This window comes from Camelina sativa, chromosome 19, assembly GCF_000633955.1.
Source record: "Camelina sativa cultivar DH55 chromosome 19, Cs, whole genome shotgun sequence".
NCBI lineage: Eukaryota > Viridiplantae > Streptophyta > Magnoliopsida > Brassicales > Brassicaceae > Camelina > Camelina sativa.
The window spans coordinates 15653413-15678858 of NC_025703.1; the positions used below are offsets into that span (position 1 = coordinate 15653413).

Here is a 25446-nt window from a genome sequence, read left to right on the forward strand (position 1 = left end):
GAAATTGCTCTAACTTTTTAAGAATGTACTTTTTTTTCAGGTGTCCAACATCATATACCTTGACTCTCCAGTTGGTGTAGGATTCTCTTACTCAAAGAAAAATGCTGATTATACAACTAATGATACAAAAACCGCTTCTGATTCTTACACATTCCTTGTCGAGGTGACATAAGAATGTGATTAGAATTTTTAAAAAAATTCCTTGTGTTTTGTGTGAGTCAAGAAACTAACTATTGCCTCCACTGTTCAATAGTGGTTTAAGATGTTTCCACAGTTTCAGTCAAATCCGTTCTTTATCTCAGGAGAATCATATGCTGGTATCTATGTGCCAACTCTTGCTTCTCAAGTTGTTAAAGGTCATCATCTTAACTCATTTAATTTGCATATGTTAGCTGACTTAGAAAATAATCTACTCTCCAATTTTTCTCATCATTTTTTGCTGTTGTAGGAAATAAAAATGCAATGAGAACAAACAAAACAAGTAAGAAACATAAGAAAGTGACAAATCCGGTTATCAACTTAAAGGTACGACCAGTAGTTAAGAATATATAAATATTCAGATTCAAAGTTCACTATGGTTTTGGAGTTAAAGAAACACCTTTAAGTATATTAAGGATGCTAATTAATGTATTCGTATATTGGAATCTTAATTTGAGTTGTATAGGGATATTTGGTGGGCAATGGAGTTGCTGATGAGGTGTTTGATGCTAATGCTCTTGTTCCCTTCACACATGGGATGGGACTTATCTCTGATGAACTATATGAGGTTTGATCTTGTTGGTCAATTTTTCAATAATCCTCGTTTTTTTCTTCATTATTTTCTTGTTCCACTAATGTGTAATACGAAATGGCAGGAAACTAAATTAGTGTGCAAAGGAACGTACTATATAATACTGGTCAATCAAAACAAAGTAAACAATGTCTTAATAAGATCAAAAAAGTATCAGACACTGTGAGCTCATTGAACATATATAACATCCTAGAACCGTGCTACCACGGAACATCTCTATCCGCCTTAGTTATCGGATCTCTGCCTAAGAGTCTCCTTACGCTAGGCAAAACAGAAAGGCCATTGGCAGTGAGAAAGAGAATGTTTGGTCGTGCATGGCCTCTAGGTTCCGTTGTGCGTCCAGGCATTGTACCCAGTTGGTCTCAACTCCTCGCTGAATCTAGTGTTCCTTGCGTTGTAAGTAGTAAATTAAACCCACATCATGCATCTTTCCTCTTATATTTTTTTGCTAACTTTTGATCATTGGAAACAATAATTTGATTTTATCAAATTAAAATCTGTAGAAATGAATGTGATACATTTGATTTCATACGTTTCTCTACTATTTTAAAAACTAAAAGTTAATAATGGATGCAGAACGATGTAGTTGCGACCAAATGGTTGAACGATCCAGCTGTAAGGAAAGCGATTCATGCTAAAGAGGTCTTTATCCAATTCATCATCATAATTTTCTCTATATGTTTTTGTTATAAGTTGATTGTTGATGGATAATATTTTGACATCTTCGAGTTTGTTTTTTCGAAACTTTGATAGGAAAGCGAGATTGGAAAATGGATGCTATGCTCAGACAAACTCGAATATACGCACGACACTGGTAGCATGATCGAACTCCATAGAAACCTCACTCTTAGTGGCATTCGTGCTCTCATTTACAGGTGCATAGAACTGAATTAAAGGGTAACTAAAAGTATAACCAGTGAGAATATAAAACATATAAATATATAATAAAAGTTTTATTCTTTGCAGCGGAGATCATGATATGTGTGTACCATATACTGGCTCTGAAGCATGGACTAAGGCAATGGGATACAAAGTGATTGATGAATGGAGGCCATGGTTTTCAAATCACCAAGTTGCCGGGTAATTCGTTTTTTTTCTTTTTTCTTTTCTTTCACAACTATCTTTCTATCAATTTGTTTCTCAACTCACTGTTTCCACGATTTGGGTATGGTATAGGTTTACGCAAGGGTATGCGAACAATCTCACATTTATAACCGTCAAAGTAAGGATCACACTCATTTTTCTTCATATTCTACATATATATATGATATAAACGTTGTGTTTGTTTGTGTTAATGTTCGAATATTTTGCTTGTAGGGTTCAGGACATACCGTTCCAGAATACAAACCGCGTGAAGCTTTGGACTTCTATAGCCGTTTCCTAGCCGGAAAAAAGATATAAATTACAATAAAATTCATGTTTTCTCTCAACTTCAATTTTAATAAAATTAATGTTTTCCCCCCCTTAGTAAAACCTTTAGTTTTTGTAATGTAATTTATAAAAATGCGAAGGATTCTAATTTCGTATAGCTAAAAATGCTTCAAAAAAAAATCATGTGAAGTTTTGTATTTTTAAGAGAAATTAAAATTAAAAAAATTGAGATACACTGTGTAATTTTAACAATAATCCAAACCAAAATCAAATCGTACCAAACTGTATAAACTATTACTATTTACTAATAAACCAAAAATTTTAGAAAACCATAAAAGTTGAACCGGAAGCGAACCGAACCGAAATCTCGTTACTAATTGAAACCGTCTCCTTCTCACCACCATTCCGGTGCTGCTCAAAAATGCAAAGACGCTTCCTTTCGTCAATCTGCGCCACCGCCGGCAATAGCAAAACCCTAAACCAAGGAAGATGGAGTGTAAAGCAAGTGAAAAAATCTAACTTTCATGTAACCCTCGATAAGATTCGTGCTTCCATCGATTCATCAGACTTCATAGCTCTCTCACTACAAAACACCGGCTCGTATGCCGCCGCGTGGCACCGTGTCTCCGCCATTGATACGCCGCAAACTAGCTACTTGAAAGCTAAATACGCCGCTGAACGTTACCAGATTCTTCAGTTCGCTCTCTGCCCTTTCTCTCTTCAAGGCTCCAAACTCACCGTTCATCCGTATGACTCTTAAACCTCTCTCTCTCTCTCTCTCTCTCTGTTCTCAAGTTTCTTCCTTTATGCCAAATTGTTTGATTAGGGTTTATGGGTTTTTGTAGATATAACTTTCATTTGTTCCCTCGGGATGAATTGAAGTGTGGGATGCCTTCTTATAGCTTCTCTTGTCAAGCTTCACGTTTAACATCAATGGCTAGAGAAGGATTTGATTTCAACACTTGCATCTATGAAGGTTTAGTTTTGCTGCTCTATCTCTTTTGTAACCTCTCATTCGTCTCTTTTAAGGAGTTTGGTCTCTAAACTGTAGTTTGATTAATTCATTTTGAACAGGAATTTCATACTTATCTAGAGCTCAAGAGTCTGCATCGAAGTTTCTATCGGGGAATCCGATATTAGCTGATCCTATCGCTGTGTCTTCTTCTTCTCCAGCTACTGTAGCTGATACTGTCTTTGTTGGAAGGATTAGGTCACGTGTCAAGAATTGGAGAAAATCTTGTGTAGAGTCAAGCATAAAGACAGGAGATGGTGTAATAGCGAGTGTTAGATAATGTCATATGAATCTCATTTTGCTCTCAGTTTTCAAGTTTTTTTTTTATATGATGTTTCTGTTTGTTTAATTTTCAGATGATTTAGTGAGCTCTCTGAGAAGACTGGTGTTAGGGAGTGAGCAGTATGGTTCAAGGCTGTGTTTGACTATTGATGTTTGCAGTGAGCGTCAAGTGCAACTCATTCTAGAGGTAAATAAGCTCAGTTGATAGTTGGAACGATAAATGCAGTCTGTATATTAATGGCTAGTTTGATAAATTTCTTAATATGCTTCTGAATTTGTCACTTCAGATGTTGACTGAGTTCTCTGAAGATGTTGTCCCTCTACTCATCGCTTCAAAGAGCAGAGGAACACAAGCTGTCCGTACTGTCTTCATGAGTTCGAAGGAGGACAAGGATCTTTTTAAGGTAGGGAGATTAGTTTGGATATTCCTTAGCTGGAAATGACTGATAATGATGGTGAAGGTCTCTTGAATAAATTGTATCTGAATTTATGTTCTTGGACAGAGAGAGCTTCAAGATCTTGAAAACAAAGAAAACAGGCGAGTTCGTGGCTTCCGGGAAGTGATCGATTTGATTTCCTCGTCACAGAAACCTATCATTTCGCAAAATTATCTTAGTGGTAATCACAAATTTCTCCTCCTTAGTTTGCATGTAAATTAGCTTTTCCCCGCCTTCCTCCATGGATGATAATCTTATGCTCAACTTTTTGCAGATCTTACTTCCATTCATGCCAAATTCCTGGGTCCTCTACCTGCAAATGTTGATGACTTCAGCAGTTCATTGAGCTCTGCATTTCCTAATGTTGTGGATCTCAGTCAGTTCATGAAAGAGATTAGTCCCTTAAGTAATATAAGTAATCTACCTGCAGCTATGTCCTCCTTGAATCGGTTCTTCGCACCTGTGGATGTGGAAGTGGCTAATCAAGGTGAGAGCTCTCTTTCAAAGATGTAGATTACTGTTTTGTGAGCTTTCGTAAACATATGAAATTTGTGTGAAATGGATATTGACTTTTACTGGCTTCTCTTATTAGGCTCTCCGGTCAAATTAAGTGAGAGCTATCAGAGTCACGGGCAGAATGCTGTAATGATATCTCAGCTATTTGCAAAACTCCGTACCATACAGAAATCAGATCTATCGACTGAAGATTTCCAAGCTTTGGCTTCTGATGAACACGAAAGCTCTATCACCTCATGCTCTAAAAACGCAGGCGATGAGAATGTCAAAGTCTGGTCAAAGAACAGCCGGAGAGTAAGCTCTGAGAACTTGGTGTTCATATGGGGATTAGCAAAAAAGATGACAGCTGCAAATCTGAAGAATGCTCTACAAAAGTCGCACCCCGTCTTTGCGCAAGAGTTTGATGTTAAATATTTAGACAAGAGCTGTGCAATCGTGGTATTTTGGGAGTCAGGTCCTTCAGAAACTTTCCTCAGTGCTGTTAACAATGAAGAGCAACTTTGTGGTTCTTTAAGAGAGATGGTTGCAGAAGGGTTAAGAGCAGCAGGTTACGAGACTTACAAGAAAGCATGTAGACTTGGCTTCTGGGAGGCTGACTTGGCGGAATCTTTAGACAAAACATTGGAATCTTCAGATACCGATCCTGATACGGACAGCAACCCATCAGAGATCGATTGGTCAAACGATTTAGCTATAAATTTTTATGAGCTATGATTAGTTCTTCTGGTCATCACAAAACCAATGTATACCCAAATTGAGAACATTAATGCAATTTTGTTCTTCCATTTCTTTGTCTAAGATCTGACTGAAGTTACTATGCATTTTTGAATCCCTTTGTTCTTTAGAAAGTGTTGGTGGTATATATATTCTCATACACGAAACAGACGTAACAGATATGATGCGGATGGAGTTTGGTTGGTAACCTTTTCGTGTGTCAAGAAATAATGGAAGAGAAGGACAAAGAGAAGCATTCAGCTTATTCCTGAAGCAAAGGAAAGAACCCTAGAAGATCCCAAGAAGATGATCAGCAAATTTGGTCTTCATGGAGATGATCATGTTTCTTCCTTTCATTACTTTTGAGCTAACATTTGGAAACTCATTTACACAAACAACAGAATCTCTCATTTGTCTGTTTTTGGCTAAAAAGAACTTGAACCAAACCGTGACCAAAAAACAAACTGAACCAAACCGAAATATTGGTTTGGTCGAGACGTGACAGGTTAAACCCGGTCTACGAACCTGTAATTGTTGTGTGGAGAGAGAGAGGCCGATTTAGCTTCCGTAAAACGCACTAGGCTAGGCGGCAGAGGCAGTTAACACCGTCGGTCAGAGAGAGATGGGGTTTCTGACGGCGGCTAGAGTTTCGACGTCGGCCTCAATGCTTCTACGCCGTAAATATCGCCAGCTAGGGTTCTTAACCTCCTCCTCGCCGCTCTTTTCCAACTTTAATTCCACGAGTCGCTCTCTCAGGTATTACTAGTCTTCCATCAAATCATTAGGAGCATACAGAGTTCGAGCCACTTATGCTAAGATTTTTGCTTTGATGTGAATCGAGTTTTTGATTGATCAACTATGAAATTGGATTCAAATTGAGTTCTAGAGTCAAAATTGTTACTGTTAATTTCGATTGCTCAGAGTTTATTTGCACAGACATTAACTTATAATGTAGTAGCTCTGGTAATATTTTGTGCAAGGTGTTGTTGCATAAGGAGTCTCTTAATGGACCAATGTGGAGCGTTGGCTTGTTAAGATCATCTTGGTTTCATTCAACTCCAGCTCGTGAGACTGATGATTCCATGAGCAAATCTGACAACAGTTTGAGTCAAGATGGAGTAGTAGTAGCTTCTACTAAACCGAAGAGGAAAAAACTGAAAGGTAAACGAGCGGTTGTGCGGTGGCTAAAGTTTTTCCGGTGGAAGAAAAAGAAAGAGTTTGAAAGAATGACATCTGAAGAAAAGATACTTAACAAACTAAGAAAGGTTAGCTTTTTATTTTGTTAACCAAAATGTGTTTTTGTTGTTATCTCTTATGTTGGTGTTTACGTCTGTTATTATTACCGTAGGCTCGGAAGAAAGAGGAACGTCTTATGGAGACGATGAAGAAGCTGGAACCTTCAGAGTCAGCGGAAACGAGACATGACCCTGAGATATTGACACCAGAAGAGCATTTTTATTATCTGAAAATGGGGTTGAAGTGCAAGAACTATGTTCCGGTAGGGAGACGTGGTATATACCAAGGAGTGATTCTGAACATGCATCTTCACTGGAAGAAGCATCAGACGTTACAGGTTGTTATCAAAACGTTTACGCCTGATGAAGTGAAGGAGATTGCTGTTGAGTTAGCGAGGTTGACTGGTGGGATTGTGCTTGATGTACACGAAGGGAACACGGTGATTATGTACAGAGGGAAGAACTATGTTCAACCTCCGACTGAGATCATGTCGCCGAGGATTACTCTTCCGAGGAAAAAGGCTTTGGACAAATCTAAATGCAGGGATGCGCTTCGTGCGGTTAGAAAGTATATTCCGAGGCTTGAACAAGAGCTTCAGTTGATTCAAGCGCAAGGTGAAACGAAGCGAGATGACCTGAATGTTAAGGTTGATGATACTCAGGAGAGGTCGGAAGAGTTGAAGAAGATTATAGAAAGAAGCGGAGAGTGTTTGGAGGATGAGCAAGAAGAAGAAGAAGAAGAAGAAGCAGGATCAGAACTAGCAACGGATTCAGATCTTTCTGATATTTTTGAGACTGATTCGGAATTAGAAGACGAGAAAACAGAGCGACCGCTTTTTCTCGAAGAGTTTGAGAAGTTCCCAGCGATAAACAACAGCAGAGAAGAGGAAGACTTTGGGGATCCGGGGAAGGCTAAATCAGAAGATGAGGAGAATGATGATAAGTCTCCAGACTTTGATGAAGTTGATAAGATGTTTCTTCGTGCTGCTTCGCTTTTAAAGAAGAAAAGACGATAATAAGCAATCATCATCTTTGCTCATCTCACAATTTGGTACAAGTGTTGATGTGTTCAACAAAGTCACAAGTATATCTTCTTTCTTATCATGCTCGAAGCTTTATTATTAGTTCTGTGATAGGAAATTGATAACATGTGGTTAGGAGAATAAATTTTGCTTCAGTTTTAGAATTTTTGCGTGAATGTAAAAGCTCCAAAGTGAAGGTTAAGTTTCTTGTCATTTCGAAATCACTGAGATGCGATGTAAAATCATGGAGCGGTATGAATCAATTTTATCTGCTTTAGAAGGATTTGTTATTCAGCAAACTTAAGACAATCAAAATCATACTACTACACAACCTATTCCTAGGATTGAGAACTAGTTAAAATTGAACTAGGAGGCTTTAATGGAGCAAACTTCGAAAGAAGTTACTCCTCCAAAAATAGGTGTCTGCCGTTTAAAGTGGAGAGCACACGGTATTCTTTAGTAAAAGGCGAAAGAATAGTTCGCTTTGTGCTCACTACACGGCTCCATGAGTTATGAAGTGAAGCACCAAATGTTGTTTTATATGGGAGTCCTTCGACTTCTAGTGTTGGTTTTGTTCGATGTGGGACAAATTAGTAGTTTTATAATTGACTGGGCCAAACTCTTCACGTAATGGGTCGTTCAGTCTTCTAACTCCTCGATTGCAAAAATAAAAAAAAAATACACAAAGTTTCTCAGATGGTCCAGTCTAACCATGTTCTTGTTCATGAGATATTTCATTCCACAACCCTAGAAAAAAAAATATCCAAAGGTCTTGACTTTGCTGTCAAATGTCAGAAGCTAAAACTGAAACATAACTCTTGTTTATGTAAGGAAACATCATTGATCATAAAACTTTTAAAAAACTGTGTTAATTACAAAGCAACGAATATAGGGAAAACACCTAACAGGGAATTAAACAAGTTAAGAAAAACCAAAAAAAAAAAAAGAAAGAGGTTTGCTAATAGACTTTGCTTAAATCATTACCTTGCTGGAATTGAGTCAAACTTGGAACATAATTGAACAAAAATGGTCTATATTCGTCTTTAAAAGCCACTTCCCTAACTTCATTGTCCTCTCCAACGATGGATACCATGTTTTTGCCATTTTGTTTTGCGTATTGAGTAAACACGAAGAGTTTCTTCTCCTCATCTACCAAGAATTTTACGTGGAAACTAAGTTCCACCTTCAACTGATCCACCGCTAATTGATCCACGACAACACTTTGGTCTTGTTACCAATCTTATTTGTCACCCATATCTCTGTCTTCAATGTATATATTCGCTGTTATAAGACGGAAAATTTATCTTCTCCAACAAGAGATATATAGACGTTTTGGTAACCATAATTGTTGGACATTAACTGCGCCCAATATGCCACTCGGCCCAACAAAACAGATTAATTGTGATTTGGGCCCGATGAAATGAGAAGGTCATTAACATTTCGCAGAGGGTAATCTCGGCATTTCGCGTTGGAAACCCTAAGGAACCATAGGTCAACAGTCGCCTATAAAAGGAAACAGCATTTATTGGGATCACCATCCTGACCCCCGCACAATACCCTGAGAGCAATACTTTGCATCGAAAACTGTTATTGTCTTTTGTGTAATTCATTTCTGCTTTCGAGCTCGTCATTATTGGCTTGTTAGTTTTCTTGTGAACTGACGAGCTCAATCTTGACTCATGTTAGTGACGACCTCACGTTTTTATCGTTAATAAGAGAACCAGCTTCACTCTTTCCCCTAAACTCTTATTTACTTAGTATTGTGCAATCCCCGGTACAAACAATTGGCGCCCACCGTGGGCCTAGAGTAGAGCGCTTCTTTTTGACGAATCAAGACTGACGGTCCGCATTTCCACGAAGATTCAGAACTCATGACGAATTCCAAGGAAGATCTCAACAACACTTCCGAACAACCAATGGAGCAACGATGGGGGCAAACGAGAATACGAACTGTCCCGCCTCCACCATCCACGACGACCTCAACCGAGGGCTCCCTGCCGAACACAACCTCTCTGTCAGCGCCCGACGCGCCCTCTGAGCCTCTCGTAGCTGCACACGCTGAAGCTGGACCTGCCGCAGACCAGCTGGTCACCAACGCCACCGCTCTCCTCAGCGCCACTCTCACCAACGTCGTCGTTCTCCCCAACGCCGTCCTCCCCAACGCCATTCTCCCTAGCGCCGCTCTCCCCAACGTTTTGCCCGTACAAAGGAGCGGGCTCAATGATCTGATGCAGGTCATTCTCGATCGGCTCGACGGCCAGGAAGTACAAACAAACGAATGACTCGAAGCAATTGCAGCTGCACAGGAGGCCTCCCAGAATCAGATCAGCAAGCTCCAGCAAAGGAAGAGCGAGCGACGAAACGAGAGCAGTCCTGCCGACAATCCTCCCCCACCACAACTATCTGTGGAAGATCGATATGATAGCCACAGACGCCGCCCTGTGTCCATAATCGTGGGATCCGTCGATAGACGCAGCAGAGAGGAGCCAACCGACGAGCAGCAGGAAGACCAAGACCAGCATAGTGGAAGTTCACCGACCCCAACACTGCGGACCCGATAGTCTGAGGGAGTTCTCAAGGACGAAACCATACGGCACTTAGAGATGATGGTCCACGAACTCTCCTCCAGAGTCCACCGAGCAACGAGCTCCGCTCCCAATCTTGATCAAGTGCTCGAGGAAGTTCAGCGTTCGTGTCCGTTACATTAACAAATTCAAGTTTAACCCGTATAATGGATTAGATGATCCAAAACCGTTTTTGACATCAATGAGTTTTGCAATTAGCTGAGCTCATTTCAGCGAAGAAGAGTACGAAACTGGCTGCTGCCAGCAGTTTTTCGAGAATTTAGCTCATGAAGCTTTAGGATGGTTCTCCCGGCTCCCGCCGAACTCGATAGGAAGCTATCACGAGATGACCACTGCCTTTCTCCAGCACCACTCCACGATTATGATTTGAGGTGCCTCGAACGCCGATCTCTGGAACATGTTCCAGTAGAACAACGAATATCTCTGCGACTTCATGGAGAGGTTTAAAAGAATCGTCTCGAAGCTCTTGATCGCCGACGATACAGCAATATCAGCTTTCCGCAATGCCCTTTCTCACGGCTCTCGATTTAGGGAGGACATCATAATCCACGAGCCTTTGATTCTTGATGATGCACTACACCGTGCTAACAGATACATCGAGTTAGACAAAGAAAGGGCATCAAGGAAGAACCGTCCAGAACCGCTGACCCCCAAATCGGCCAAAGGAAAGGAGAAGGCACAAGACGAGCATCACGAACCTCGTCAACATTTTGACAAGGAGTACGATGATAAGTTGGAAAAAGAAAAGAATGTTCAAGCATTTGCAGTTAGTAATCAAGATCCCGAAGCATCTTCATCAAAGCCTTGGAATAACAAGTGGGTCTGAGACCCATTAGGTAAAGGTGGCAAAAAATATTGTGAGTACCACAAGCGAGAAGGACATTCAACAGAAGAGTGCCGCACCATCCAACAAATATTGCTCGACAAATTCAAAGAGGGCCAAATTGACGTCGACATCGAGCGACGACAAATAACAGCCCACAAGGATAACCACTTCTTTAACCCTAAGAACAAAAATCCGAGTAAGCGGTATGACACCGCCCCCGCGCCACAACAAGGACCCGAAACCCTGCCCCCGCCCCCAGCATTAACCCATAAAAGGAACCCCAAGCCAGCTGAAGATGCGAACGCTCCAGCTCCGCACCGAAGAATAAATATGATCATGGGAGGTCTGGCGACTTACCAAGACTCGGTCCGTTCTATCAAAGTTTACCGGTGGGGATCAGAGGTCAAGCGAGAATGGTTAGCTCAAAGCACGGAACCTACTATGAACTCCGATCCAATCGTGTTCATCGAGGCCGACGCCTTGGGTCTAACTGGGCCGCACAATGATCCACTTGTGGTCGAGATGGAGATCGGTGAAAGCATGGTCACCAAAATCTTGATCGATACATGCAGCTCAGTAAACGTCATTTTTAAGGATGTGCTCATTCAAATGGAGGTCGACCTACGGACTGCCGAACACGATGTTCAACCTCTCACCGGGTTCGACGGTGACACGATGATGACGGTAGGCAAGATCATGCTACCAGTCTATGTGGGTGGGACAATGCATTGCATCAACTTTGCTATCGTCGACAAGCCGATCGTATACAACGTCATCCTCGGCACTCCTTGGCTGCATAAGATGAAGGTCGTGGCGTCAATTTACCACCAATGTGTAAAGTTCCCAACCTCTAGAGGAATATTTACACTACGAGAGGATCCGCTGGTAGCAAGAACTTGCTTCATTATTGAACGACAGCAACGCAACGCCCGGACATTCACCATTTCGGACTCAGCCGAGCGGCCAAATAGTCGTGTTCGCCCTAACACCGAATCAGTCATCCAAGTAAACATCAACTCTTCTGACGCAACTCGTTGCGTAGGGATCGGTGCCGACTTGCCACAACCTTCACTTGGAACATGAGCAATATTACCGGCATCGACCCCAGCATAACCTGCCACGAGCTCAATGTGGACCCGACATTCAAGCCTATCAAACAAAAGCGACGAAAGCTCGGTCTAGAGCGTACCGCCGCCGTCAACGAGGAAGTCAAAAAATTGCTCGAGACTAGGTCTATTAGAGAGGTTAAGTATCCCGACTGGTTAAGCAATCCAGTCGTGGTAAAGAAAAAGAACGGCAAGTGGCAGGTTTGCGTCGATTTAACCGATCTCGACAAGGCGTGCCCAAAGGATAGCTTCCCCCAACCACGAATCGACCAACTAGTCGAGGCAACCGTGGGGAACGAACTTTTATCGTTCATGGATGCATACTCGGGGTATAACCAGATTATGATGCACAAGAACGATCAGGAGAAAACAGCCTTCATCACCGATCAGGGAACTTACTGTTACAAGGTTATGCCATTTGGCTTAAAAAACGCTGGTGAGACCTATCAGCGCCTTGTTAACCGCATGTTTGCCGACCAGCTTGGGCAAACCATGGAAGTTTACATCGATGATATGCTGGTGATATCGACCCGTGCCGCCGATCACGTCTCGCATCTTGCTCAGTGTTTTGAAGTACTAAACAGGTACAATATGAAGCTGAACCCAGCCAAGTGCTCGTTCGGTGTAACTTCTGGAGAATTCTTAGGATACCTCGTCACCAAGAGGGGTATCAAAGCTATTTCGGCGCTTACCAACCTCCCGTCTCCACGCAACACTCGCGAAGTTCAACGCCTCACCGGGAGGATCGCTGCTCTGAACAGATTTATTTCACGTTCTACCGATAAGTGTCTACCGTTTTACCAGGTTCTTCGCAACAACAAGAAGTTTGAATGGGATGATAAGTGCGAGTCCGCCTTTCAGGAACTCAAGAACTATCTAGCTACTCCCCCCGTCCTAGCAAAGCCCGATCAGGGCAAAACTCTGTATCTGTACATCGCTGTCTCCGGCTCGGCAGTCAGTGGCGTATTAATCAAGGAGGACATGAGAGAACAACACCCAATCTTCTATGTAAGTAAAAGCCTTGACGGAGCCGAGCTCCGCTATCCCACGTTAGAAAACCTCGCCTATGCTGTAGTTATCTCGGCCAAGAAACTTCGGCCATATTTTCAATCCCACACTGTTGAAGTATTGACCAATCAACCCATGCAAACCATTCTCCACAGCCCCAGTCAATCAGGCCGTCTGGCGAAATGGGCAGTGGAACTCAGCGAGTACGACATCGAATATAAAAACCGCACCTGTGCAAAGTCTCAAGTGCTCGCTGATTTCTTGGTCGAGCTCCCCCCTGAACTAGAGTCCAGTTCCCCGCGAGAAGATAAGTGGACACTGCACATTGACGGTGCTTCCTCTTGACACGGCTCCGGGATCGCCATACACCTCGTTTCACCAACAGGTGAAGTACACGAGCAATCATTCCGGCTCACCTTTGCCGCCTAAAACAACGAGGCCGAGTACGAAGCCCTAATCGCAGGAATCAGATTGGCAGGTAGAATCGGGGTAAAAAGGATACATGTCTTCTCTGACTCACAACTGGTAACCCACCAGTTTAGCGGCGACTATGAGGCAAAGAACGACTGCATGGATGCCTATCTCAGAGTCGTCCAAGACCTATCTAACACTTTTGAGACGTTTGAGCTGAACAAAATTCCCCGAAGCGACAACGCACCGGCCGACGCCCTGGCAGTCCTCGTGTCAATGTCCGACCCGGACCTCCTCCAAGTTATCCCTGTCGAGAGCATCGATCAACCAAGCATCAATCTCCCTGCAAACGCCGAGCCCAATGTTCAAGATAAAAAAAAGAAAAAGATTATCGAAGATGAGACTTTCAGTGAACAAAATAAAAAAAAAAAGAAACAGTTGACGGCACTCCCGTGCTCATGCTATTCGTCGTTGAACCATCGACAAGTGTACCACCAACACCTGTTGAGTGCTCGGCCGAGCAAGGATCCACGTCTATCGAAGAAGGACAAACGTCGTCGCCTCAAGAACAAGCGTCACCATCTCAAGAACAAGTTTCATCGTCTCAAGGACAAGCGTCATCGTCGCACGCCCAGCCCAACCCCGAACCTTGCGAACGACCACACGATTGGCAAGAAGAAATCCGTTGTTTTATCGCAGACGGCATCGTCCCCTCGGACAAGTGGGAGGCCTGGCGCCTTCGGACTTGCTGCGCGCATTACACACTCCTGGATGGCAACGTCTTCCGTTGGACAATATATGGTGCACTCTTGACTTGTGTCGGTCCCGAAGAAATCAATGATGTAATGAGAGAAGTTCACGAAGGATCCGGTGGTAATCACTCCAGAGGTCGCGCGCTCGCACAACGCATACGCAATAATGGTCATTATTGGCCAACCATGAACGATGACTGCAAGAAATTCGTTGCTAGATGCGAGAAATGTCAGCGCCACGCTCCAATCATCCATGCGCCAACTGAGATGTTGAGGACGACCTCTCCCCCATACCCTTTTATGAGGTGGGCAATGGACATCGTTGGACATCTCCCTGCGTCCCGTCAGAAGAATTACATTCTCATCATGACGGATTATTTCACCAAATGGGTTGAAGACGAAGCCTACGCAAAAATCGGAACAAACGTAGTCCAGAAGTTTGGATGGAAAAACATCATTTGTAGGCACGGAATTCTATATAAGATTGTCATCGACAACGGCACGCAGTTCACTGAGCAAGTCAACCCCCCCGTTATCCACAAGGCAACGGACAGGCCGAAGCGACCAATAAGATTATCATTGACGGACTAAAGAAATGACTCGAAGATAAGGAAGGTCTCTGGGCCGACGAGCTCGATGGCTTGCTATGGTCACATCGGACCTCTCCGCGCCGGTCAACAGGACGGACACCGTTCTCCCTTGCGTATGGAATGGAAGTCCTTGCACCAGAGGAAATTGGCGTACCGATATTAAGACGCTCTATGCTCGTTCACAATCACATTCTGAATACCAAAATGATTCTCGATACTCTTGACACTCTTGAAGAAGAACGCGACAAGGCATTTCTCCGAATTCAAAGCTATCAGCAGCAAGCTGCTAAGTATTACAACAAAAAAGTAAAGCCACGCCACTTTGACGAAGGCGATCTCGTCCTCTGAAAAGTTTTCGAAAACACCGCCGAGCTCAACGCAGGAAAGATGGGCGCTCACTGGGAGGGCCCTTACCTGATTTCCAAAGTCGTCACTCTCGGCGTCTACCAGCTGCTCGCCATGGATGGCACTCCAATTCCTCGTTCATGGAATTCCGGCAATCTTAAACGTTATTACCATTAGAAAAACCGCAAAAAAAAAGAAAAAAAAAACGCTCGTACTACCGAGCTCTCCCTTTGTAATATGAACTACGAATGCCTTGATCCCTTTTTAAGGGTACGTAGGCAGCCCGTTACAAGGCATAGCTATACCAAAAAAATAAAAACAAAAGTTATAACGCTTGAAAACACAAACGAGCTCTCTCGAACGAGCCCGTCTTAGCGAGATGTCCAGCTCTTACATCGACCCTCTGGCCAAGGGAACGATTTAAAACGCGTTCCTCATGGATGCAACGGTGAAATAATCCGCATAAATAAGCCAACCCAGATCGCATTCAGCTAGCAGGCGGTTAAATTTGTATAAGCCAAGTTCTTACTTGCACTCTCTTGCCAACCTCGTGGCACACACAGGGTAAGCCGGACACCAGAGCCGCACCTAAAAGGTACGATGAGCTCATCTTGACTACCACCCTAAACATTTGGTATTCGACACACGTAATAGGATAAGCCGAGAGACGTCTCATCCCGTAAAGTACAACTCGATACCAAGGATAGGAAAAACACAGTAACATTCTTATTCCATAATCCAAAAGCACACAAGGACAAAATCACATAAGCCAACCACGAAAGGCCACACTGAGCCCAAACGAAAATTAACGAAACAGACAAGTCTCGAGTACAAACTCAGTCTTCAATTCCCAGATCGGCATCGGAGGGTTCATCGAACTCAAGCTTGCCGAGCTTCACCTGCCAGGATTGGCACTCCCTCCGCAGACTTTCTAGCATGTTCATCGGGACGTCCGCACCCCTAGCAACCATCTCCTCGAGATATAAGCAGATCCCTTCAGCACGGTTGCTCTCAATGAAGAAATGGTCCGTGCATTCTAGCTGAATAATATAACAACGCAATATGTCGACACGAGTTCGGCAAGCGTCAAGCTCCGCACGACTTTCGAAGGGCCTGCTATCGATAGGCTCAAGATTGCCTTCTTCGAGATAGGGAATCTCCACTTCAGCCAATAACGCCTCACGACAAGAGCGCTCCTCTAACAAACGGTCCCATCTCCATTTCGGAACGAAGAATCCCTAGTCGATCATAGTCTCAAGATACCCAACAGTCCCATCCACAGGATGAAACTGGAAATGAAGCTCGAACTTTCGACGCGTAGCGAGAATGTAAGCTCTCAACCTCTGGATCCGAGCACGATAAAACTCAATCTCTGAGCGAATTACGTCACCGGATCTCACAGTGAGCCATTCCCGCGCCCTCCTCAGCCATGCCGACCTCGTCGTGACATGCATATGACCGATCTCAACTATTCCAAAACAAAAGGAGAGATTTATCTTAAAAACAAGAAAGGGTGGATGATGAAAAATGAGCAACTTGAAGACTAATGTATAGAACAAAGGCAATATTTTCGAGATGAAGTGACCAATCCAGTGATTCTCGAAAAACACATTCATAGAATGATCAACACATCATCAAAACCAGAGGATAAAACATAAAGCAAGTCTAGTCATAATGCAAAGGTCCGAAAAGCAAATACAGCGCCTAAACGGCTCAACATCCGCTACAAAACGGGAATAAGCTCCAACAATACAAGGAAACAACGGCAAGTCACTGCTCGACAGCATCCTGAGCGTCCGACATCACAGGCGCCCCTGCCGTGACGACCTCCTCCCTGATGGTCGCGGGAACCACAGGAACGGTCGTGCTCTCCACGCCGACCATAGTCTCTGGAAGAGCCTCGAGGTCGCTGTCCAAAATGTCGGTGATGTCGAAACCAAGAACCTTGTCCTCCCACATCGTCGCGTCAGTTTCCAACCCAAGCGAAGTCTTCGATGGGATGACCGTACCACCCTTCGCCAGCTCCTGAAGACAATCGTAAGTACCCGTCACCAGGCTCAATGTCAGAAGAGAATCGTTTGCTGCTCTGTTGTCAATGATATGCTTCCTCATCCTCTCAATATGGGTCCTGTAGCCAGCAATCTCAACATCCGCTTGCAGCTGCTGCAACTGCGCATCCTGAAATGCGTGGTCGATCTCGAACTGCTCGAGACGGGAGCGGGAAGAATCAAAAGAAGCCTTGAGGTCAGCCACCTGCCTCCTGAAACCGGCGGCTTGCTTCGTGAGAGCGGTAGAAACCCCTCGCTCCTTGTCAAGATCCTGGCGAAGCTCCTCAGCCAATTTCCTAGATGGCTCAGAGGCGCGAGAATCAGTAAGTTGTTTCTCCAGCTCGGCAATGCGACACTCGTACGAGACGACCATGCGGTTCACACCCCCACCATCCTGAGACGTAAGAAGTGAGGAATCAAGGCAGCAACTGGAAAAATTAACTCAAAACATAAAGAGAAATGCCAACCTGAAAGTGTTTCCGAGCCCATTGTTGATGAACAACTCGTCTTTTGTCTTGGAAGAAAAGGAGAACGAATCATCAATCTCAGTGGAATCACGCGGTATGCCATCCCTCCTAGATCTCTTGGACGACTCAGACTCAGGAATTACCACCTCGCCGTGAGAAGCTCTCTTCCTCGTCGGAGTAGGATGCCCAAAATCAGCAACAATGATCGCTAAGGCATCAGAAGTCTCGCCACGCGACTTCTTCTGTGCGCGCGAAGCAGCAGCAGGAACTGTGACAGCCCTCTTGTCTGCACGAGCAGAAACTAGCTCCGCCGACCTGACATCACTTGCATCTCGCTGCTCGGAACCAACTCCTACGACAGGATCAACCACCTCAGCATCTGCAGTGCGAGAAGAAGACCCAGCATCAATGGCCTTCTTAAACTGATCGGCATATCGAGGAAGACGAGTGTTAACATTTCTCATCCCTAAGCGTGGTAGGCCTAAAAAGAAAAACAAAGGTGTGACAACCTAATAACCAACAAGCACAACAACAACAAACGTAAAAGTATGTAGAGAATTTACGAGATCTCTGAGTAATCGAAGGCCAATCGAGCGCCCCTAGTGCTCTGATCTTCCTAAGATTATCGAAAAAACCTGGAGGATGAGCGCACAAGCGAACGACCGGATCTGCAAAACAACCAACACAAAGAAAGGGTCGGAAACCAATCAAGGAGAATCAAACAACTATAAATGAGAAACAATGAAGCTACCAGGAAACATGTTCCACTCAGTAGCGTAAAACATATCGAGACTATCAATTGAAATCTTGTCCAGCCTGACAAAGAAGAAATACCGCCGCCAATGACGAATCTTCTTTTCAGCCCCGACGACGATCTGGTGACCTGATTTAGCACTAGTGTAGAAGTATCCCGGACTACCTCGGACTTTCATAAACTTGGTGGCTTCCTCTAGAAAATGCACGTCAACCTCTACACCAGAGTTGGTACCAAGTATCGCCAAACCAGCCGCATTACAAATACCACCCGCAGAAAGCTGAGAGATAGCTATCATGCGCCTCGCGCAATAACGCGTCAAAAACTCTGGTAGAGGTAACTAAAGACCACATTCAGTAAAGTAATGTTCATAGAGCGTGATGAAACCAGCTGGGGGCGCCCAAGGACGCTCGTGGGACTCAGGAGCTCAAAAAACCAACCCCTCGGGCATCCTGCACCACCGTGCCATCTCAGCAATAGTATCTGATGTACACAACGAGGGACCATGATTAGTCGGACCAGCAGCAAGATCGACCTCGGGACCAATCAGAATGGCACCAAGGCCCATAACAGCTGAACTTGGACCGGCACCCTCGACCGGGGCAACATCCATAGGCGAACCACTAGAACTACCCTCGTTGTCTTCACTAAATTTGAGGATATCGTCAAAATCATAATCATTAGCCAAACTGTCAATACCGCGATCTCCACACTCCGCTCCAATATCAATATCGAAACCGTCAAAAGACTCCTTGTAACTAATACCATATTTTCTAGAATGTACGCGTTGGATCACTGCAATTGTTTTGCCACGCGCACGCGTTGGAGCAGGAGGGATTGGCGGAAACCGACCATCATCCTCAAACGTGCCGACCTCGCAAGGATCAGCCATACGACCTGCAGTGCCGATCTCGACTACACCCCTAAACCGTGTCTTGTGCCGACTTCCCATCATGAGATCGGTATCGCCATCATCAGAGACCTTGTTCGCATCATTCCGATCACCAGCCCGTTCCCCTTCACAAACATCTTGTTGATCTCCAACCAGTAAAGAGTTTTGACAACTGCCGACCTCGTCGGCGCCACGCAATCTCCGCTCAGGCTCTAGATTGTGCAGCTCAGCATCAGTGCCTCCCACGTCTAGATCGTCGTCAGTCTCTCGGGAACGCCCAAGACCGTAGTGCCGACCATCGATGTCGACCTTAAGTTCGTCCCCTGTGCCAACCTCAGCTCCATTCAAGCATAACACACTTTGCCGACCGTCAAGATCGTCTTCTGCAATCCCGTGAACATGAGGGCTCCAAACTGTCAGCCGCACAGATCTCGACTTGTTGAATCGATCTACACCTGCTAGATTACCGTGACAGCTAGAGCCAACCTCGGTCGCATCCTCTTGCCGATTCCCCTCACTCACAAGCTCGATCCCGCGAACAACCATCGATCTCGCCGATCTCGAATTGGTGAACCCACTGCCGAACTCACCAGCGCCAAACCCATTACCACTATTCATGATGCCGATCTCCCCTTTCCGAACCGCCGTACGCGCAGCGACCTCGACCTGACGGTCGGCAAAATCATTTCCTACGGTTGTGCCGCCCTCGTGAAGATCCATACTTGCGAACTCACCCTCCTCTTGCCGATCTCTTTGCTCGGAAACAATGCCGACTTCTCCTTTATCTAATCCGCCGACCCGATCCAGATTGGCACCTCGATCCTTATCTACAGGCACCGCCTGACGAAACCGAGCGAGCCTACCTGGACTCAATCCATCGAAAGCATCAGGAACGTGCCGACCTGCCATTCCCGACCTCAAATTGCCAACCACGAGTTCGACTTTGAATGGCGGCTAGCTAGGGTTTTGAGAGGCAATTGAGCAAAGAAGAGGAAAGTAGAGAGAGAAAAAAAAGCAAAAACATAAAAGTAAAAGGATAGAGAGAGAAAGTTACCTTCTTAATGGAGTGGAAGAGAAGAAAAAGAAGATGATGGGGGATACATAAATAAATAAATAAAATGGAAATTTTACTGTCAGGATCCGTCACCTCGATCTGCGACTTGCTCTTTTTCGGGAAATTCATCGAATATCGCACTCAAAGTAAAGACTGCTGGACATTCGAAGAGTGTCTCGAAAGACGAGCCTGGCATTTACAGAGGAATCACTGTAGTAATTTCGTTCCCCAGAAGCAATCCGAGGCAATCTGTGCCGAGCAGACATATTAACAAACAATTCGAGTACGCCCGCTGACCGCAGAAGAACTACCGCTCTCCGGACTTAGGGGGGACTATTGTTGGACATGGACAGTATTGAGAGCAATATTTTGCATCGAAAACTATTATTGTCTTTTGTATAATTATTTTCCGCGAGCTCGTCATTATTGGCTTGTTAGTTTTCCTGTGAACTGACGAGCTCAATGTTGACTCGTGTTAGTGATGACCTCACGTTTTTATCGTTAATAAGAGAACCAGCTTCACTCTTTCCCCTAAACTCTTATTTACTTAGTATTGTGCAATCCCCGGTACAAACAATGATATTGAGACGGGAGACAGTGACGTTCAAATCTTTTGTTGTGTAATCAAAACTGATTAAGAATAATACGCAAAGCTGTGTCTCTTTTTCATCATCTCTAGCAAACCAGTAAGTCTTTCCCTTCAAAGACACGTTCCCAATGTACATATAGGTGCAGTCCACTGTGACATCAAGACTCCTCCATAGATTTGAGTTTATGTCATAAATTTCGAATTCTGGGTCACCATAAACCTTGTAGCTCAATATTTTGTAGCTATTATTGCCAGATTTTTTTGTCTTGGTAGGATCCAAGAGCATAGGTGCAGGTGTAGCCACTCAATGTGTGTTGGATCCACTTGGTTTGACCGGTACACGGGTTCCATACCACGAGCATAGCATCTAAGCTGACGCATAACAATAAGCCGTCAGAATTGTAACAGTATTTAGAGATCCTGAGATCTAATTTTGAATAAGGGTGTATTAGGCTAAGTTCACCAGTGAACTCTATAGGTAAAATTCTGTGGAGATTGATGTTGATCGAAGAAAACCCAAACTTCTTCAACATGAGAATAAGAGATTGCCTTGGGGCTTTATGAAAGTGTTTTCTTGTGAATCTCATGTCGTTGAATAAAAGGTTCCATTGTTTGCAAGTAAATCGTAACCGTTGCAATGATGTAGCCGGAACGCGGCAGAATATCTCCTCTAACAAATCCTCCGGAAGTTCCGACATCATCATTGTGATCTCCGAAGGAAGAAAGTGCCGGTGGTTTTGATTCTTGTTGTGTGTTTATGTTTTTTTTGCTTTATGCTGACTGCCTGACCAGACGAACTAATAAAGTGTAGAGAAAAATGACTTTAAAAAACATAAATTTTATAAAAATGTTAGATAACAAGCGAAATATTTTGTGAAATTGTTTTAACTATCAGAAAATTTAAAATTATAAAGATAATGCCGATGAATGGTATATATTATTTTTTTTGAAAACGAGATTCCCACTAATTTATTACAATTCATATAATATTCATAATTTAGCAACCTAGCTGGTTGAACCAATTTCAATCACTCTTGAAGATACATCCAATGTTATAGATGTTCCCTATCTAGTTATCAAAATATATACAAAAAAAAAATAACAGGTATATTAATCCGTGCTACCATGCAAAATAATATAACAACCAATATTATAAATGTTCTGATTTTTTTTCCTTATGTAATCACAAAGGAAATACGTTGGGATTTCTCTCCCTATCTAAATTTGATGGAAAAAATATTAAAAAACTATATGTATTATTTATATTTTCAAATATGCAAGTTATGTAGGATATTATATGTTGTATATTGCATTTATCATTGTCAAATATAGAATATTGATATGATATATACATATATATATATCTAATGTATTATCTATATTTTCAAATATGAAAGTTATGTAGGATATTATATATTGTATATTGCATTTATCATTGTCAAATATAGAATATTAATACATATATATATCTAAGTTTTTCCATATTGTCTAAGCATATACAACAATAGTGTTATATATGTTTATTGTTTGTATTTTCTGTAAAATATTGATATGATATAAATTGAGCTGATTTGGTTTTCTCAAATAAATTGAGTTTATTATTTCAAATTCAAGTTAATGTTGTTTTGATATCAATACAGTAAAAGTCATTGGTTTCTCACCATGTGATGACACATCAGCTTTTCAATGAAGCTGGTGTTACACATCAATTAAATTATCTAGCCAATTAAAATATTAAAATTAATACACATCTGCATCAGCTTTTTTCAAAAAACATTTTTAACTTTTCAAAAGTAACCAGTTAAATTTAAACAAATAATACATTCCATCATTTTGAAAATTTTGGATGACAAATGGTTTTCAATTACTTCAAAAAAAAAATAATATAAAGTTATATCTATATATAAAAAATGAACATATATTATCTAGATTGTTTTCTGTAGTTCATACCATTATTAATTTGGAACTTTTAAAATTTTACTTATAACCCATTGTTGATTTCAATTATTGTGAAGAAAAAAAACTGAAAGTGAAGTTGATGATAATAAATTATTAGTCTCTGATATGCTCAAATTTACCCTAGAGCTACTCTCTCAAATTAAGAGATCAATTGTAGTACTTAGGGATCGTATCCACAAGGACTCTAGATCACACAATAGATTTAATAATCTTTTAATTATGCTAAACAGAAATATTAATTTAAAAGTAATGCAAAAACATAAATCAAAAGTGTTGTAAATTCAGGAATTAAAAACGCTAGGCCTAGGGAATTTCTCAGGAATTTATGAAATATTAAATCAATTAATAAATTAGGATTCAAGCAATTAAGATCAGATCTAGAACTCTAAATTCTTTTATAAAATAAATCAGTTTTCACTGCAATTATTATCTAAATTTAAAACCAGAAAATTCAAATCTCTTTGCAAAATTCTAGGTAATAAATCAGCTTTAAAAACAAGGTTATATTGTTCACAAAATCACTAAATCAAATCTCTTTGCAGAAAGTAATTTTGCTCATCAAAAGGTTTTATCAGAAAAATTAATAATATTCTCATATCAATTTATTTTCCTAGGTATTAATTCTAGGTGATCAATCAAAAATTAATATGAAGAACAACCTAAGATGAAGATCTAGAAAGATAAAGAATTCTAAAAATAACAGATCTAATATATCATAAAAACCCTATGAAAAACCCTGAACCTAACAAGAGATCTATTCAGACACGATTAATGAAACAAAAACCATGGATAAAATAGTTATAGTTAAATTCAAAAGAGAAGAACAAAGAAGTTTAGAAAAATTTCTCTCAATAGGGCTGAGTTCTTGTCTCTCCCGAAAAGCTCTCAAGGTCTCTCTCTCAAAAGGTGGCAGAAAATAAAACTTGAAAATAACTTAGGTCTAAAACAATGACCCAAAAATCCTATTTATATTCCTAAAAACGTCCATGGACTAATGATGCAAATATGGAAGATTTTGGGGCAACTTTGTAAATCTTCAAAACTTGTGAGAAAACTTCCGATTCTTCTGCTGGATGATGTATCAATCGACACCATCACTTGCATCAACCGATGCAAGTCTCTGAACTTGTCTCTCAACTTCACAGCTTAGCCTCAATGCGTGAATGTGCTCCAAATCCTCCTATTTAGCTCCATTATGCTCACATCCATGCTAAATCCTATAAAGACTCAAAAGACTACAAAAATACCAAAAAAACTCTATAAATAAGACTTATATCATGGCTAAAAACACCTAAAAACCATGATATATCAACTCCCCCAGACTTAGCCTTTGCTTGCCCTCAAGCAAAACATAAACTTAGACCTGTGAAAGAGGTTTGAAAACGTAGAAACTCATTTTCTTTTTAAAGTAATGCCATGATCATCCAAACCATAATCCATATGCTTAGCAGATAAATCCAAATCAAACCACCATGTACTTCTCCGTTGACTTTCGTAGCATCCCAAATTCAAACTAAATTCCATTACTTCCTCCATAAGCCTTCATCGGTGGGTTTCATCAATTCAATCAATGTTAAGAACCTTCTAGAATCATTCCCGTACAATACCATAACAAGCAAGACATATCTTTTATCACATGTGGTACTCTTTCTCTCCCCCAGACTTATTCTATTCTTATCTTTCTTTGAGTTTTGCTTTGCTTTTTTTATCTTCTTCTCTTTTTTTTCTCAATGTTGTAGGCGAATAATGGGGTCATCGGTAATTTACCTACCCCTCGCTTCCAAGCTTTGTGTGAACATTTGACTCAAGAGTAGAATAATAAGGTCACAGGTAATTTACCTACCTCTCTAAACTGATAAAATCATTTCATCTTTAATTCACTCTTTTTTTTAAAAAAAAACAAAGCTCTCAGGAAAAATATTTCAAACTTTAATAAGGGAGAGGAGTACCATTTTTTTTTCTGAAATCTTACTTGTCAGGTATGAACAAGGAGTCAAGCTCTATGAACATCAATCTCCTTGATGAGGTAAAAAGAAAAGTACAGAAATTACCTCAGGCTTTTATGGATTCTGTTGGAAATTTGGATGTCTCTGGTTCACTGGNGGACATACCCAGCAGTAATGTCTTCATGAAGCTCTGTGATCAGGTCAGAAACAACCTCCACAGAAAATGTCTGACCATCAATAGTAGGAATCATTCTCAGCTTATCCATCTCAAAGTTCATGACCAAATCATCCACATTCAGAGATATGTGTCCCTTCTTCACATCTATGATGGCACCAGCTGTAGCCAAGAAAGAACGTCCTAAGATGAGAGGATCACTAGGCTCTTTGTCATACTTCAACACCACAAAGTCAGTGGGAATCATGCAATCTCCATTCTTGATTGGAATATCCTCTAAGACACCTTCAGGAATCCTTCTGGAACGATCAGCTAAGATAAGAGATACCATAGTTGGCTTAAAATCTGTCATCCCAAGTCTCGCAGCAACAGAATGTGGCATCAAGTTTATACTAGAACCGAGATCGCAAAGAGAGTGAGCAAACCGTGCTGCAGAAATAGAACAATCAAGTACAAAGCTTCCAGGATCTGGTANAAACCCTCAAAAACAAAAACGTAGTTAGTAACTGACTCCCCAAGACTTAAACAAAATTGTCCTCAGTGTTATCAAGTAAGAGATT

General features: G+C 42.0%; 2 protein-coding genes and 2 pseudogenes across 4 annotated transcripts; 3 read left to right on the forward strand and 1 right to left on the reverse strand.

The window, feature by feature from the left end:
* LOC104766452 overlaps nt 1-2191 on the forward strand; it is a 3253-nt pseudogene extending 1062 nt beyond the window's left edge.
* LOC104766453 (poly(A)-specific ribonuclease PARN-like) lies at nt 2583-5206 on the forward strand. The gene is made up of 8 exons (XM_010490340.2): nt 2583-2908; nt 3007-3137; nt 3236-3430; nt 3530-3642; nt 3743-3859; nt 3959-4073; nt 4167-4379; nt 4485-5206. Exons 1-8 carry the CDS (start codon nt 2583-2585, stop codon nt 5120-5122), a joined length of 1848 nt encoding a protein of 615 aa, XP_010488642.1. The 3' UTR covers nt 5123-5206.
* On the forward strand, nt 5662-7603 carry LOC104766454 (uncharacterized CRM domain-containing protein At3g25440, chloroplastic-like). Of its 3 annotated transcripts, none has more exons than XM_010490341.2 (3): nt 5662-5878; nt 6078-6387; nt 6471-7603. In XM_010490341.2, exons 1-3 carry the CDS (start codon nt 5745-5747, stop codon nt 7371-7373), a joined length of 1347 nt encoding a protein of 448 aa, XP_010488643.1. In that variant the 5' UTR covers nt 5662-5744; the 3' UTR covers nt 7374-7603. The 3 variants fall into 3 exon arrangements, with proteins under 3 accessions (XP_010488643.1, XP_010488644.1, XP_010488645.1); XM_010490342.2 differs by having other exon boundaries at nt 6081-6387; XM_010490343.1 differs by having other exon boundaries at nt 5786-5878; nt 6103-6387.
* On the reverse strand, nt 8338-21510 carry LOC109130842 (annotated as a pseudogene).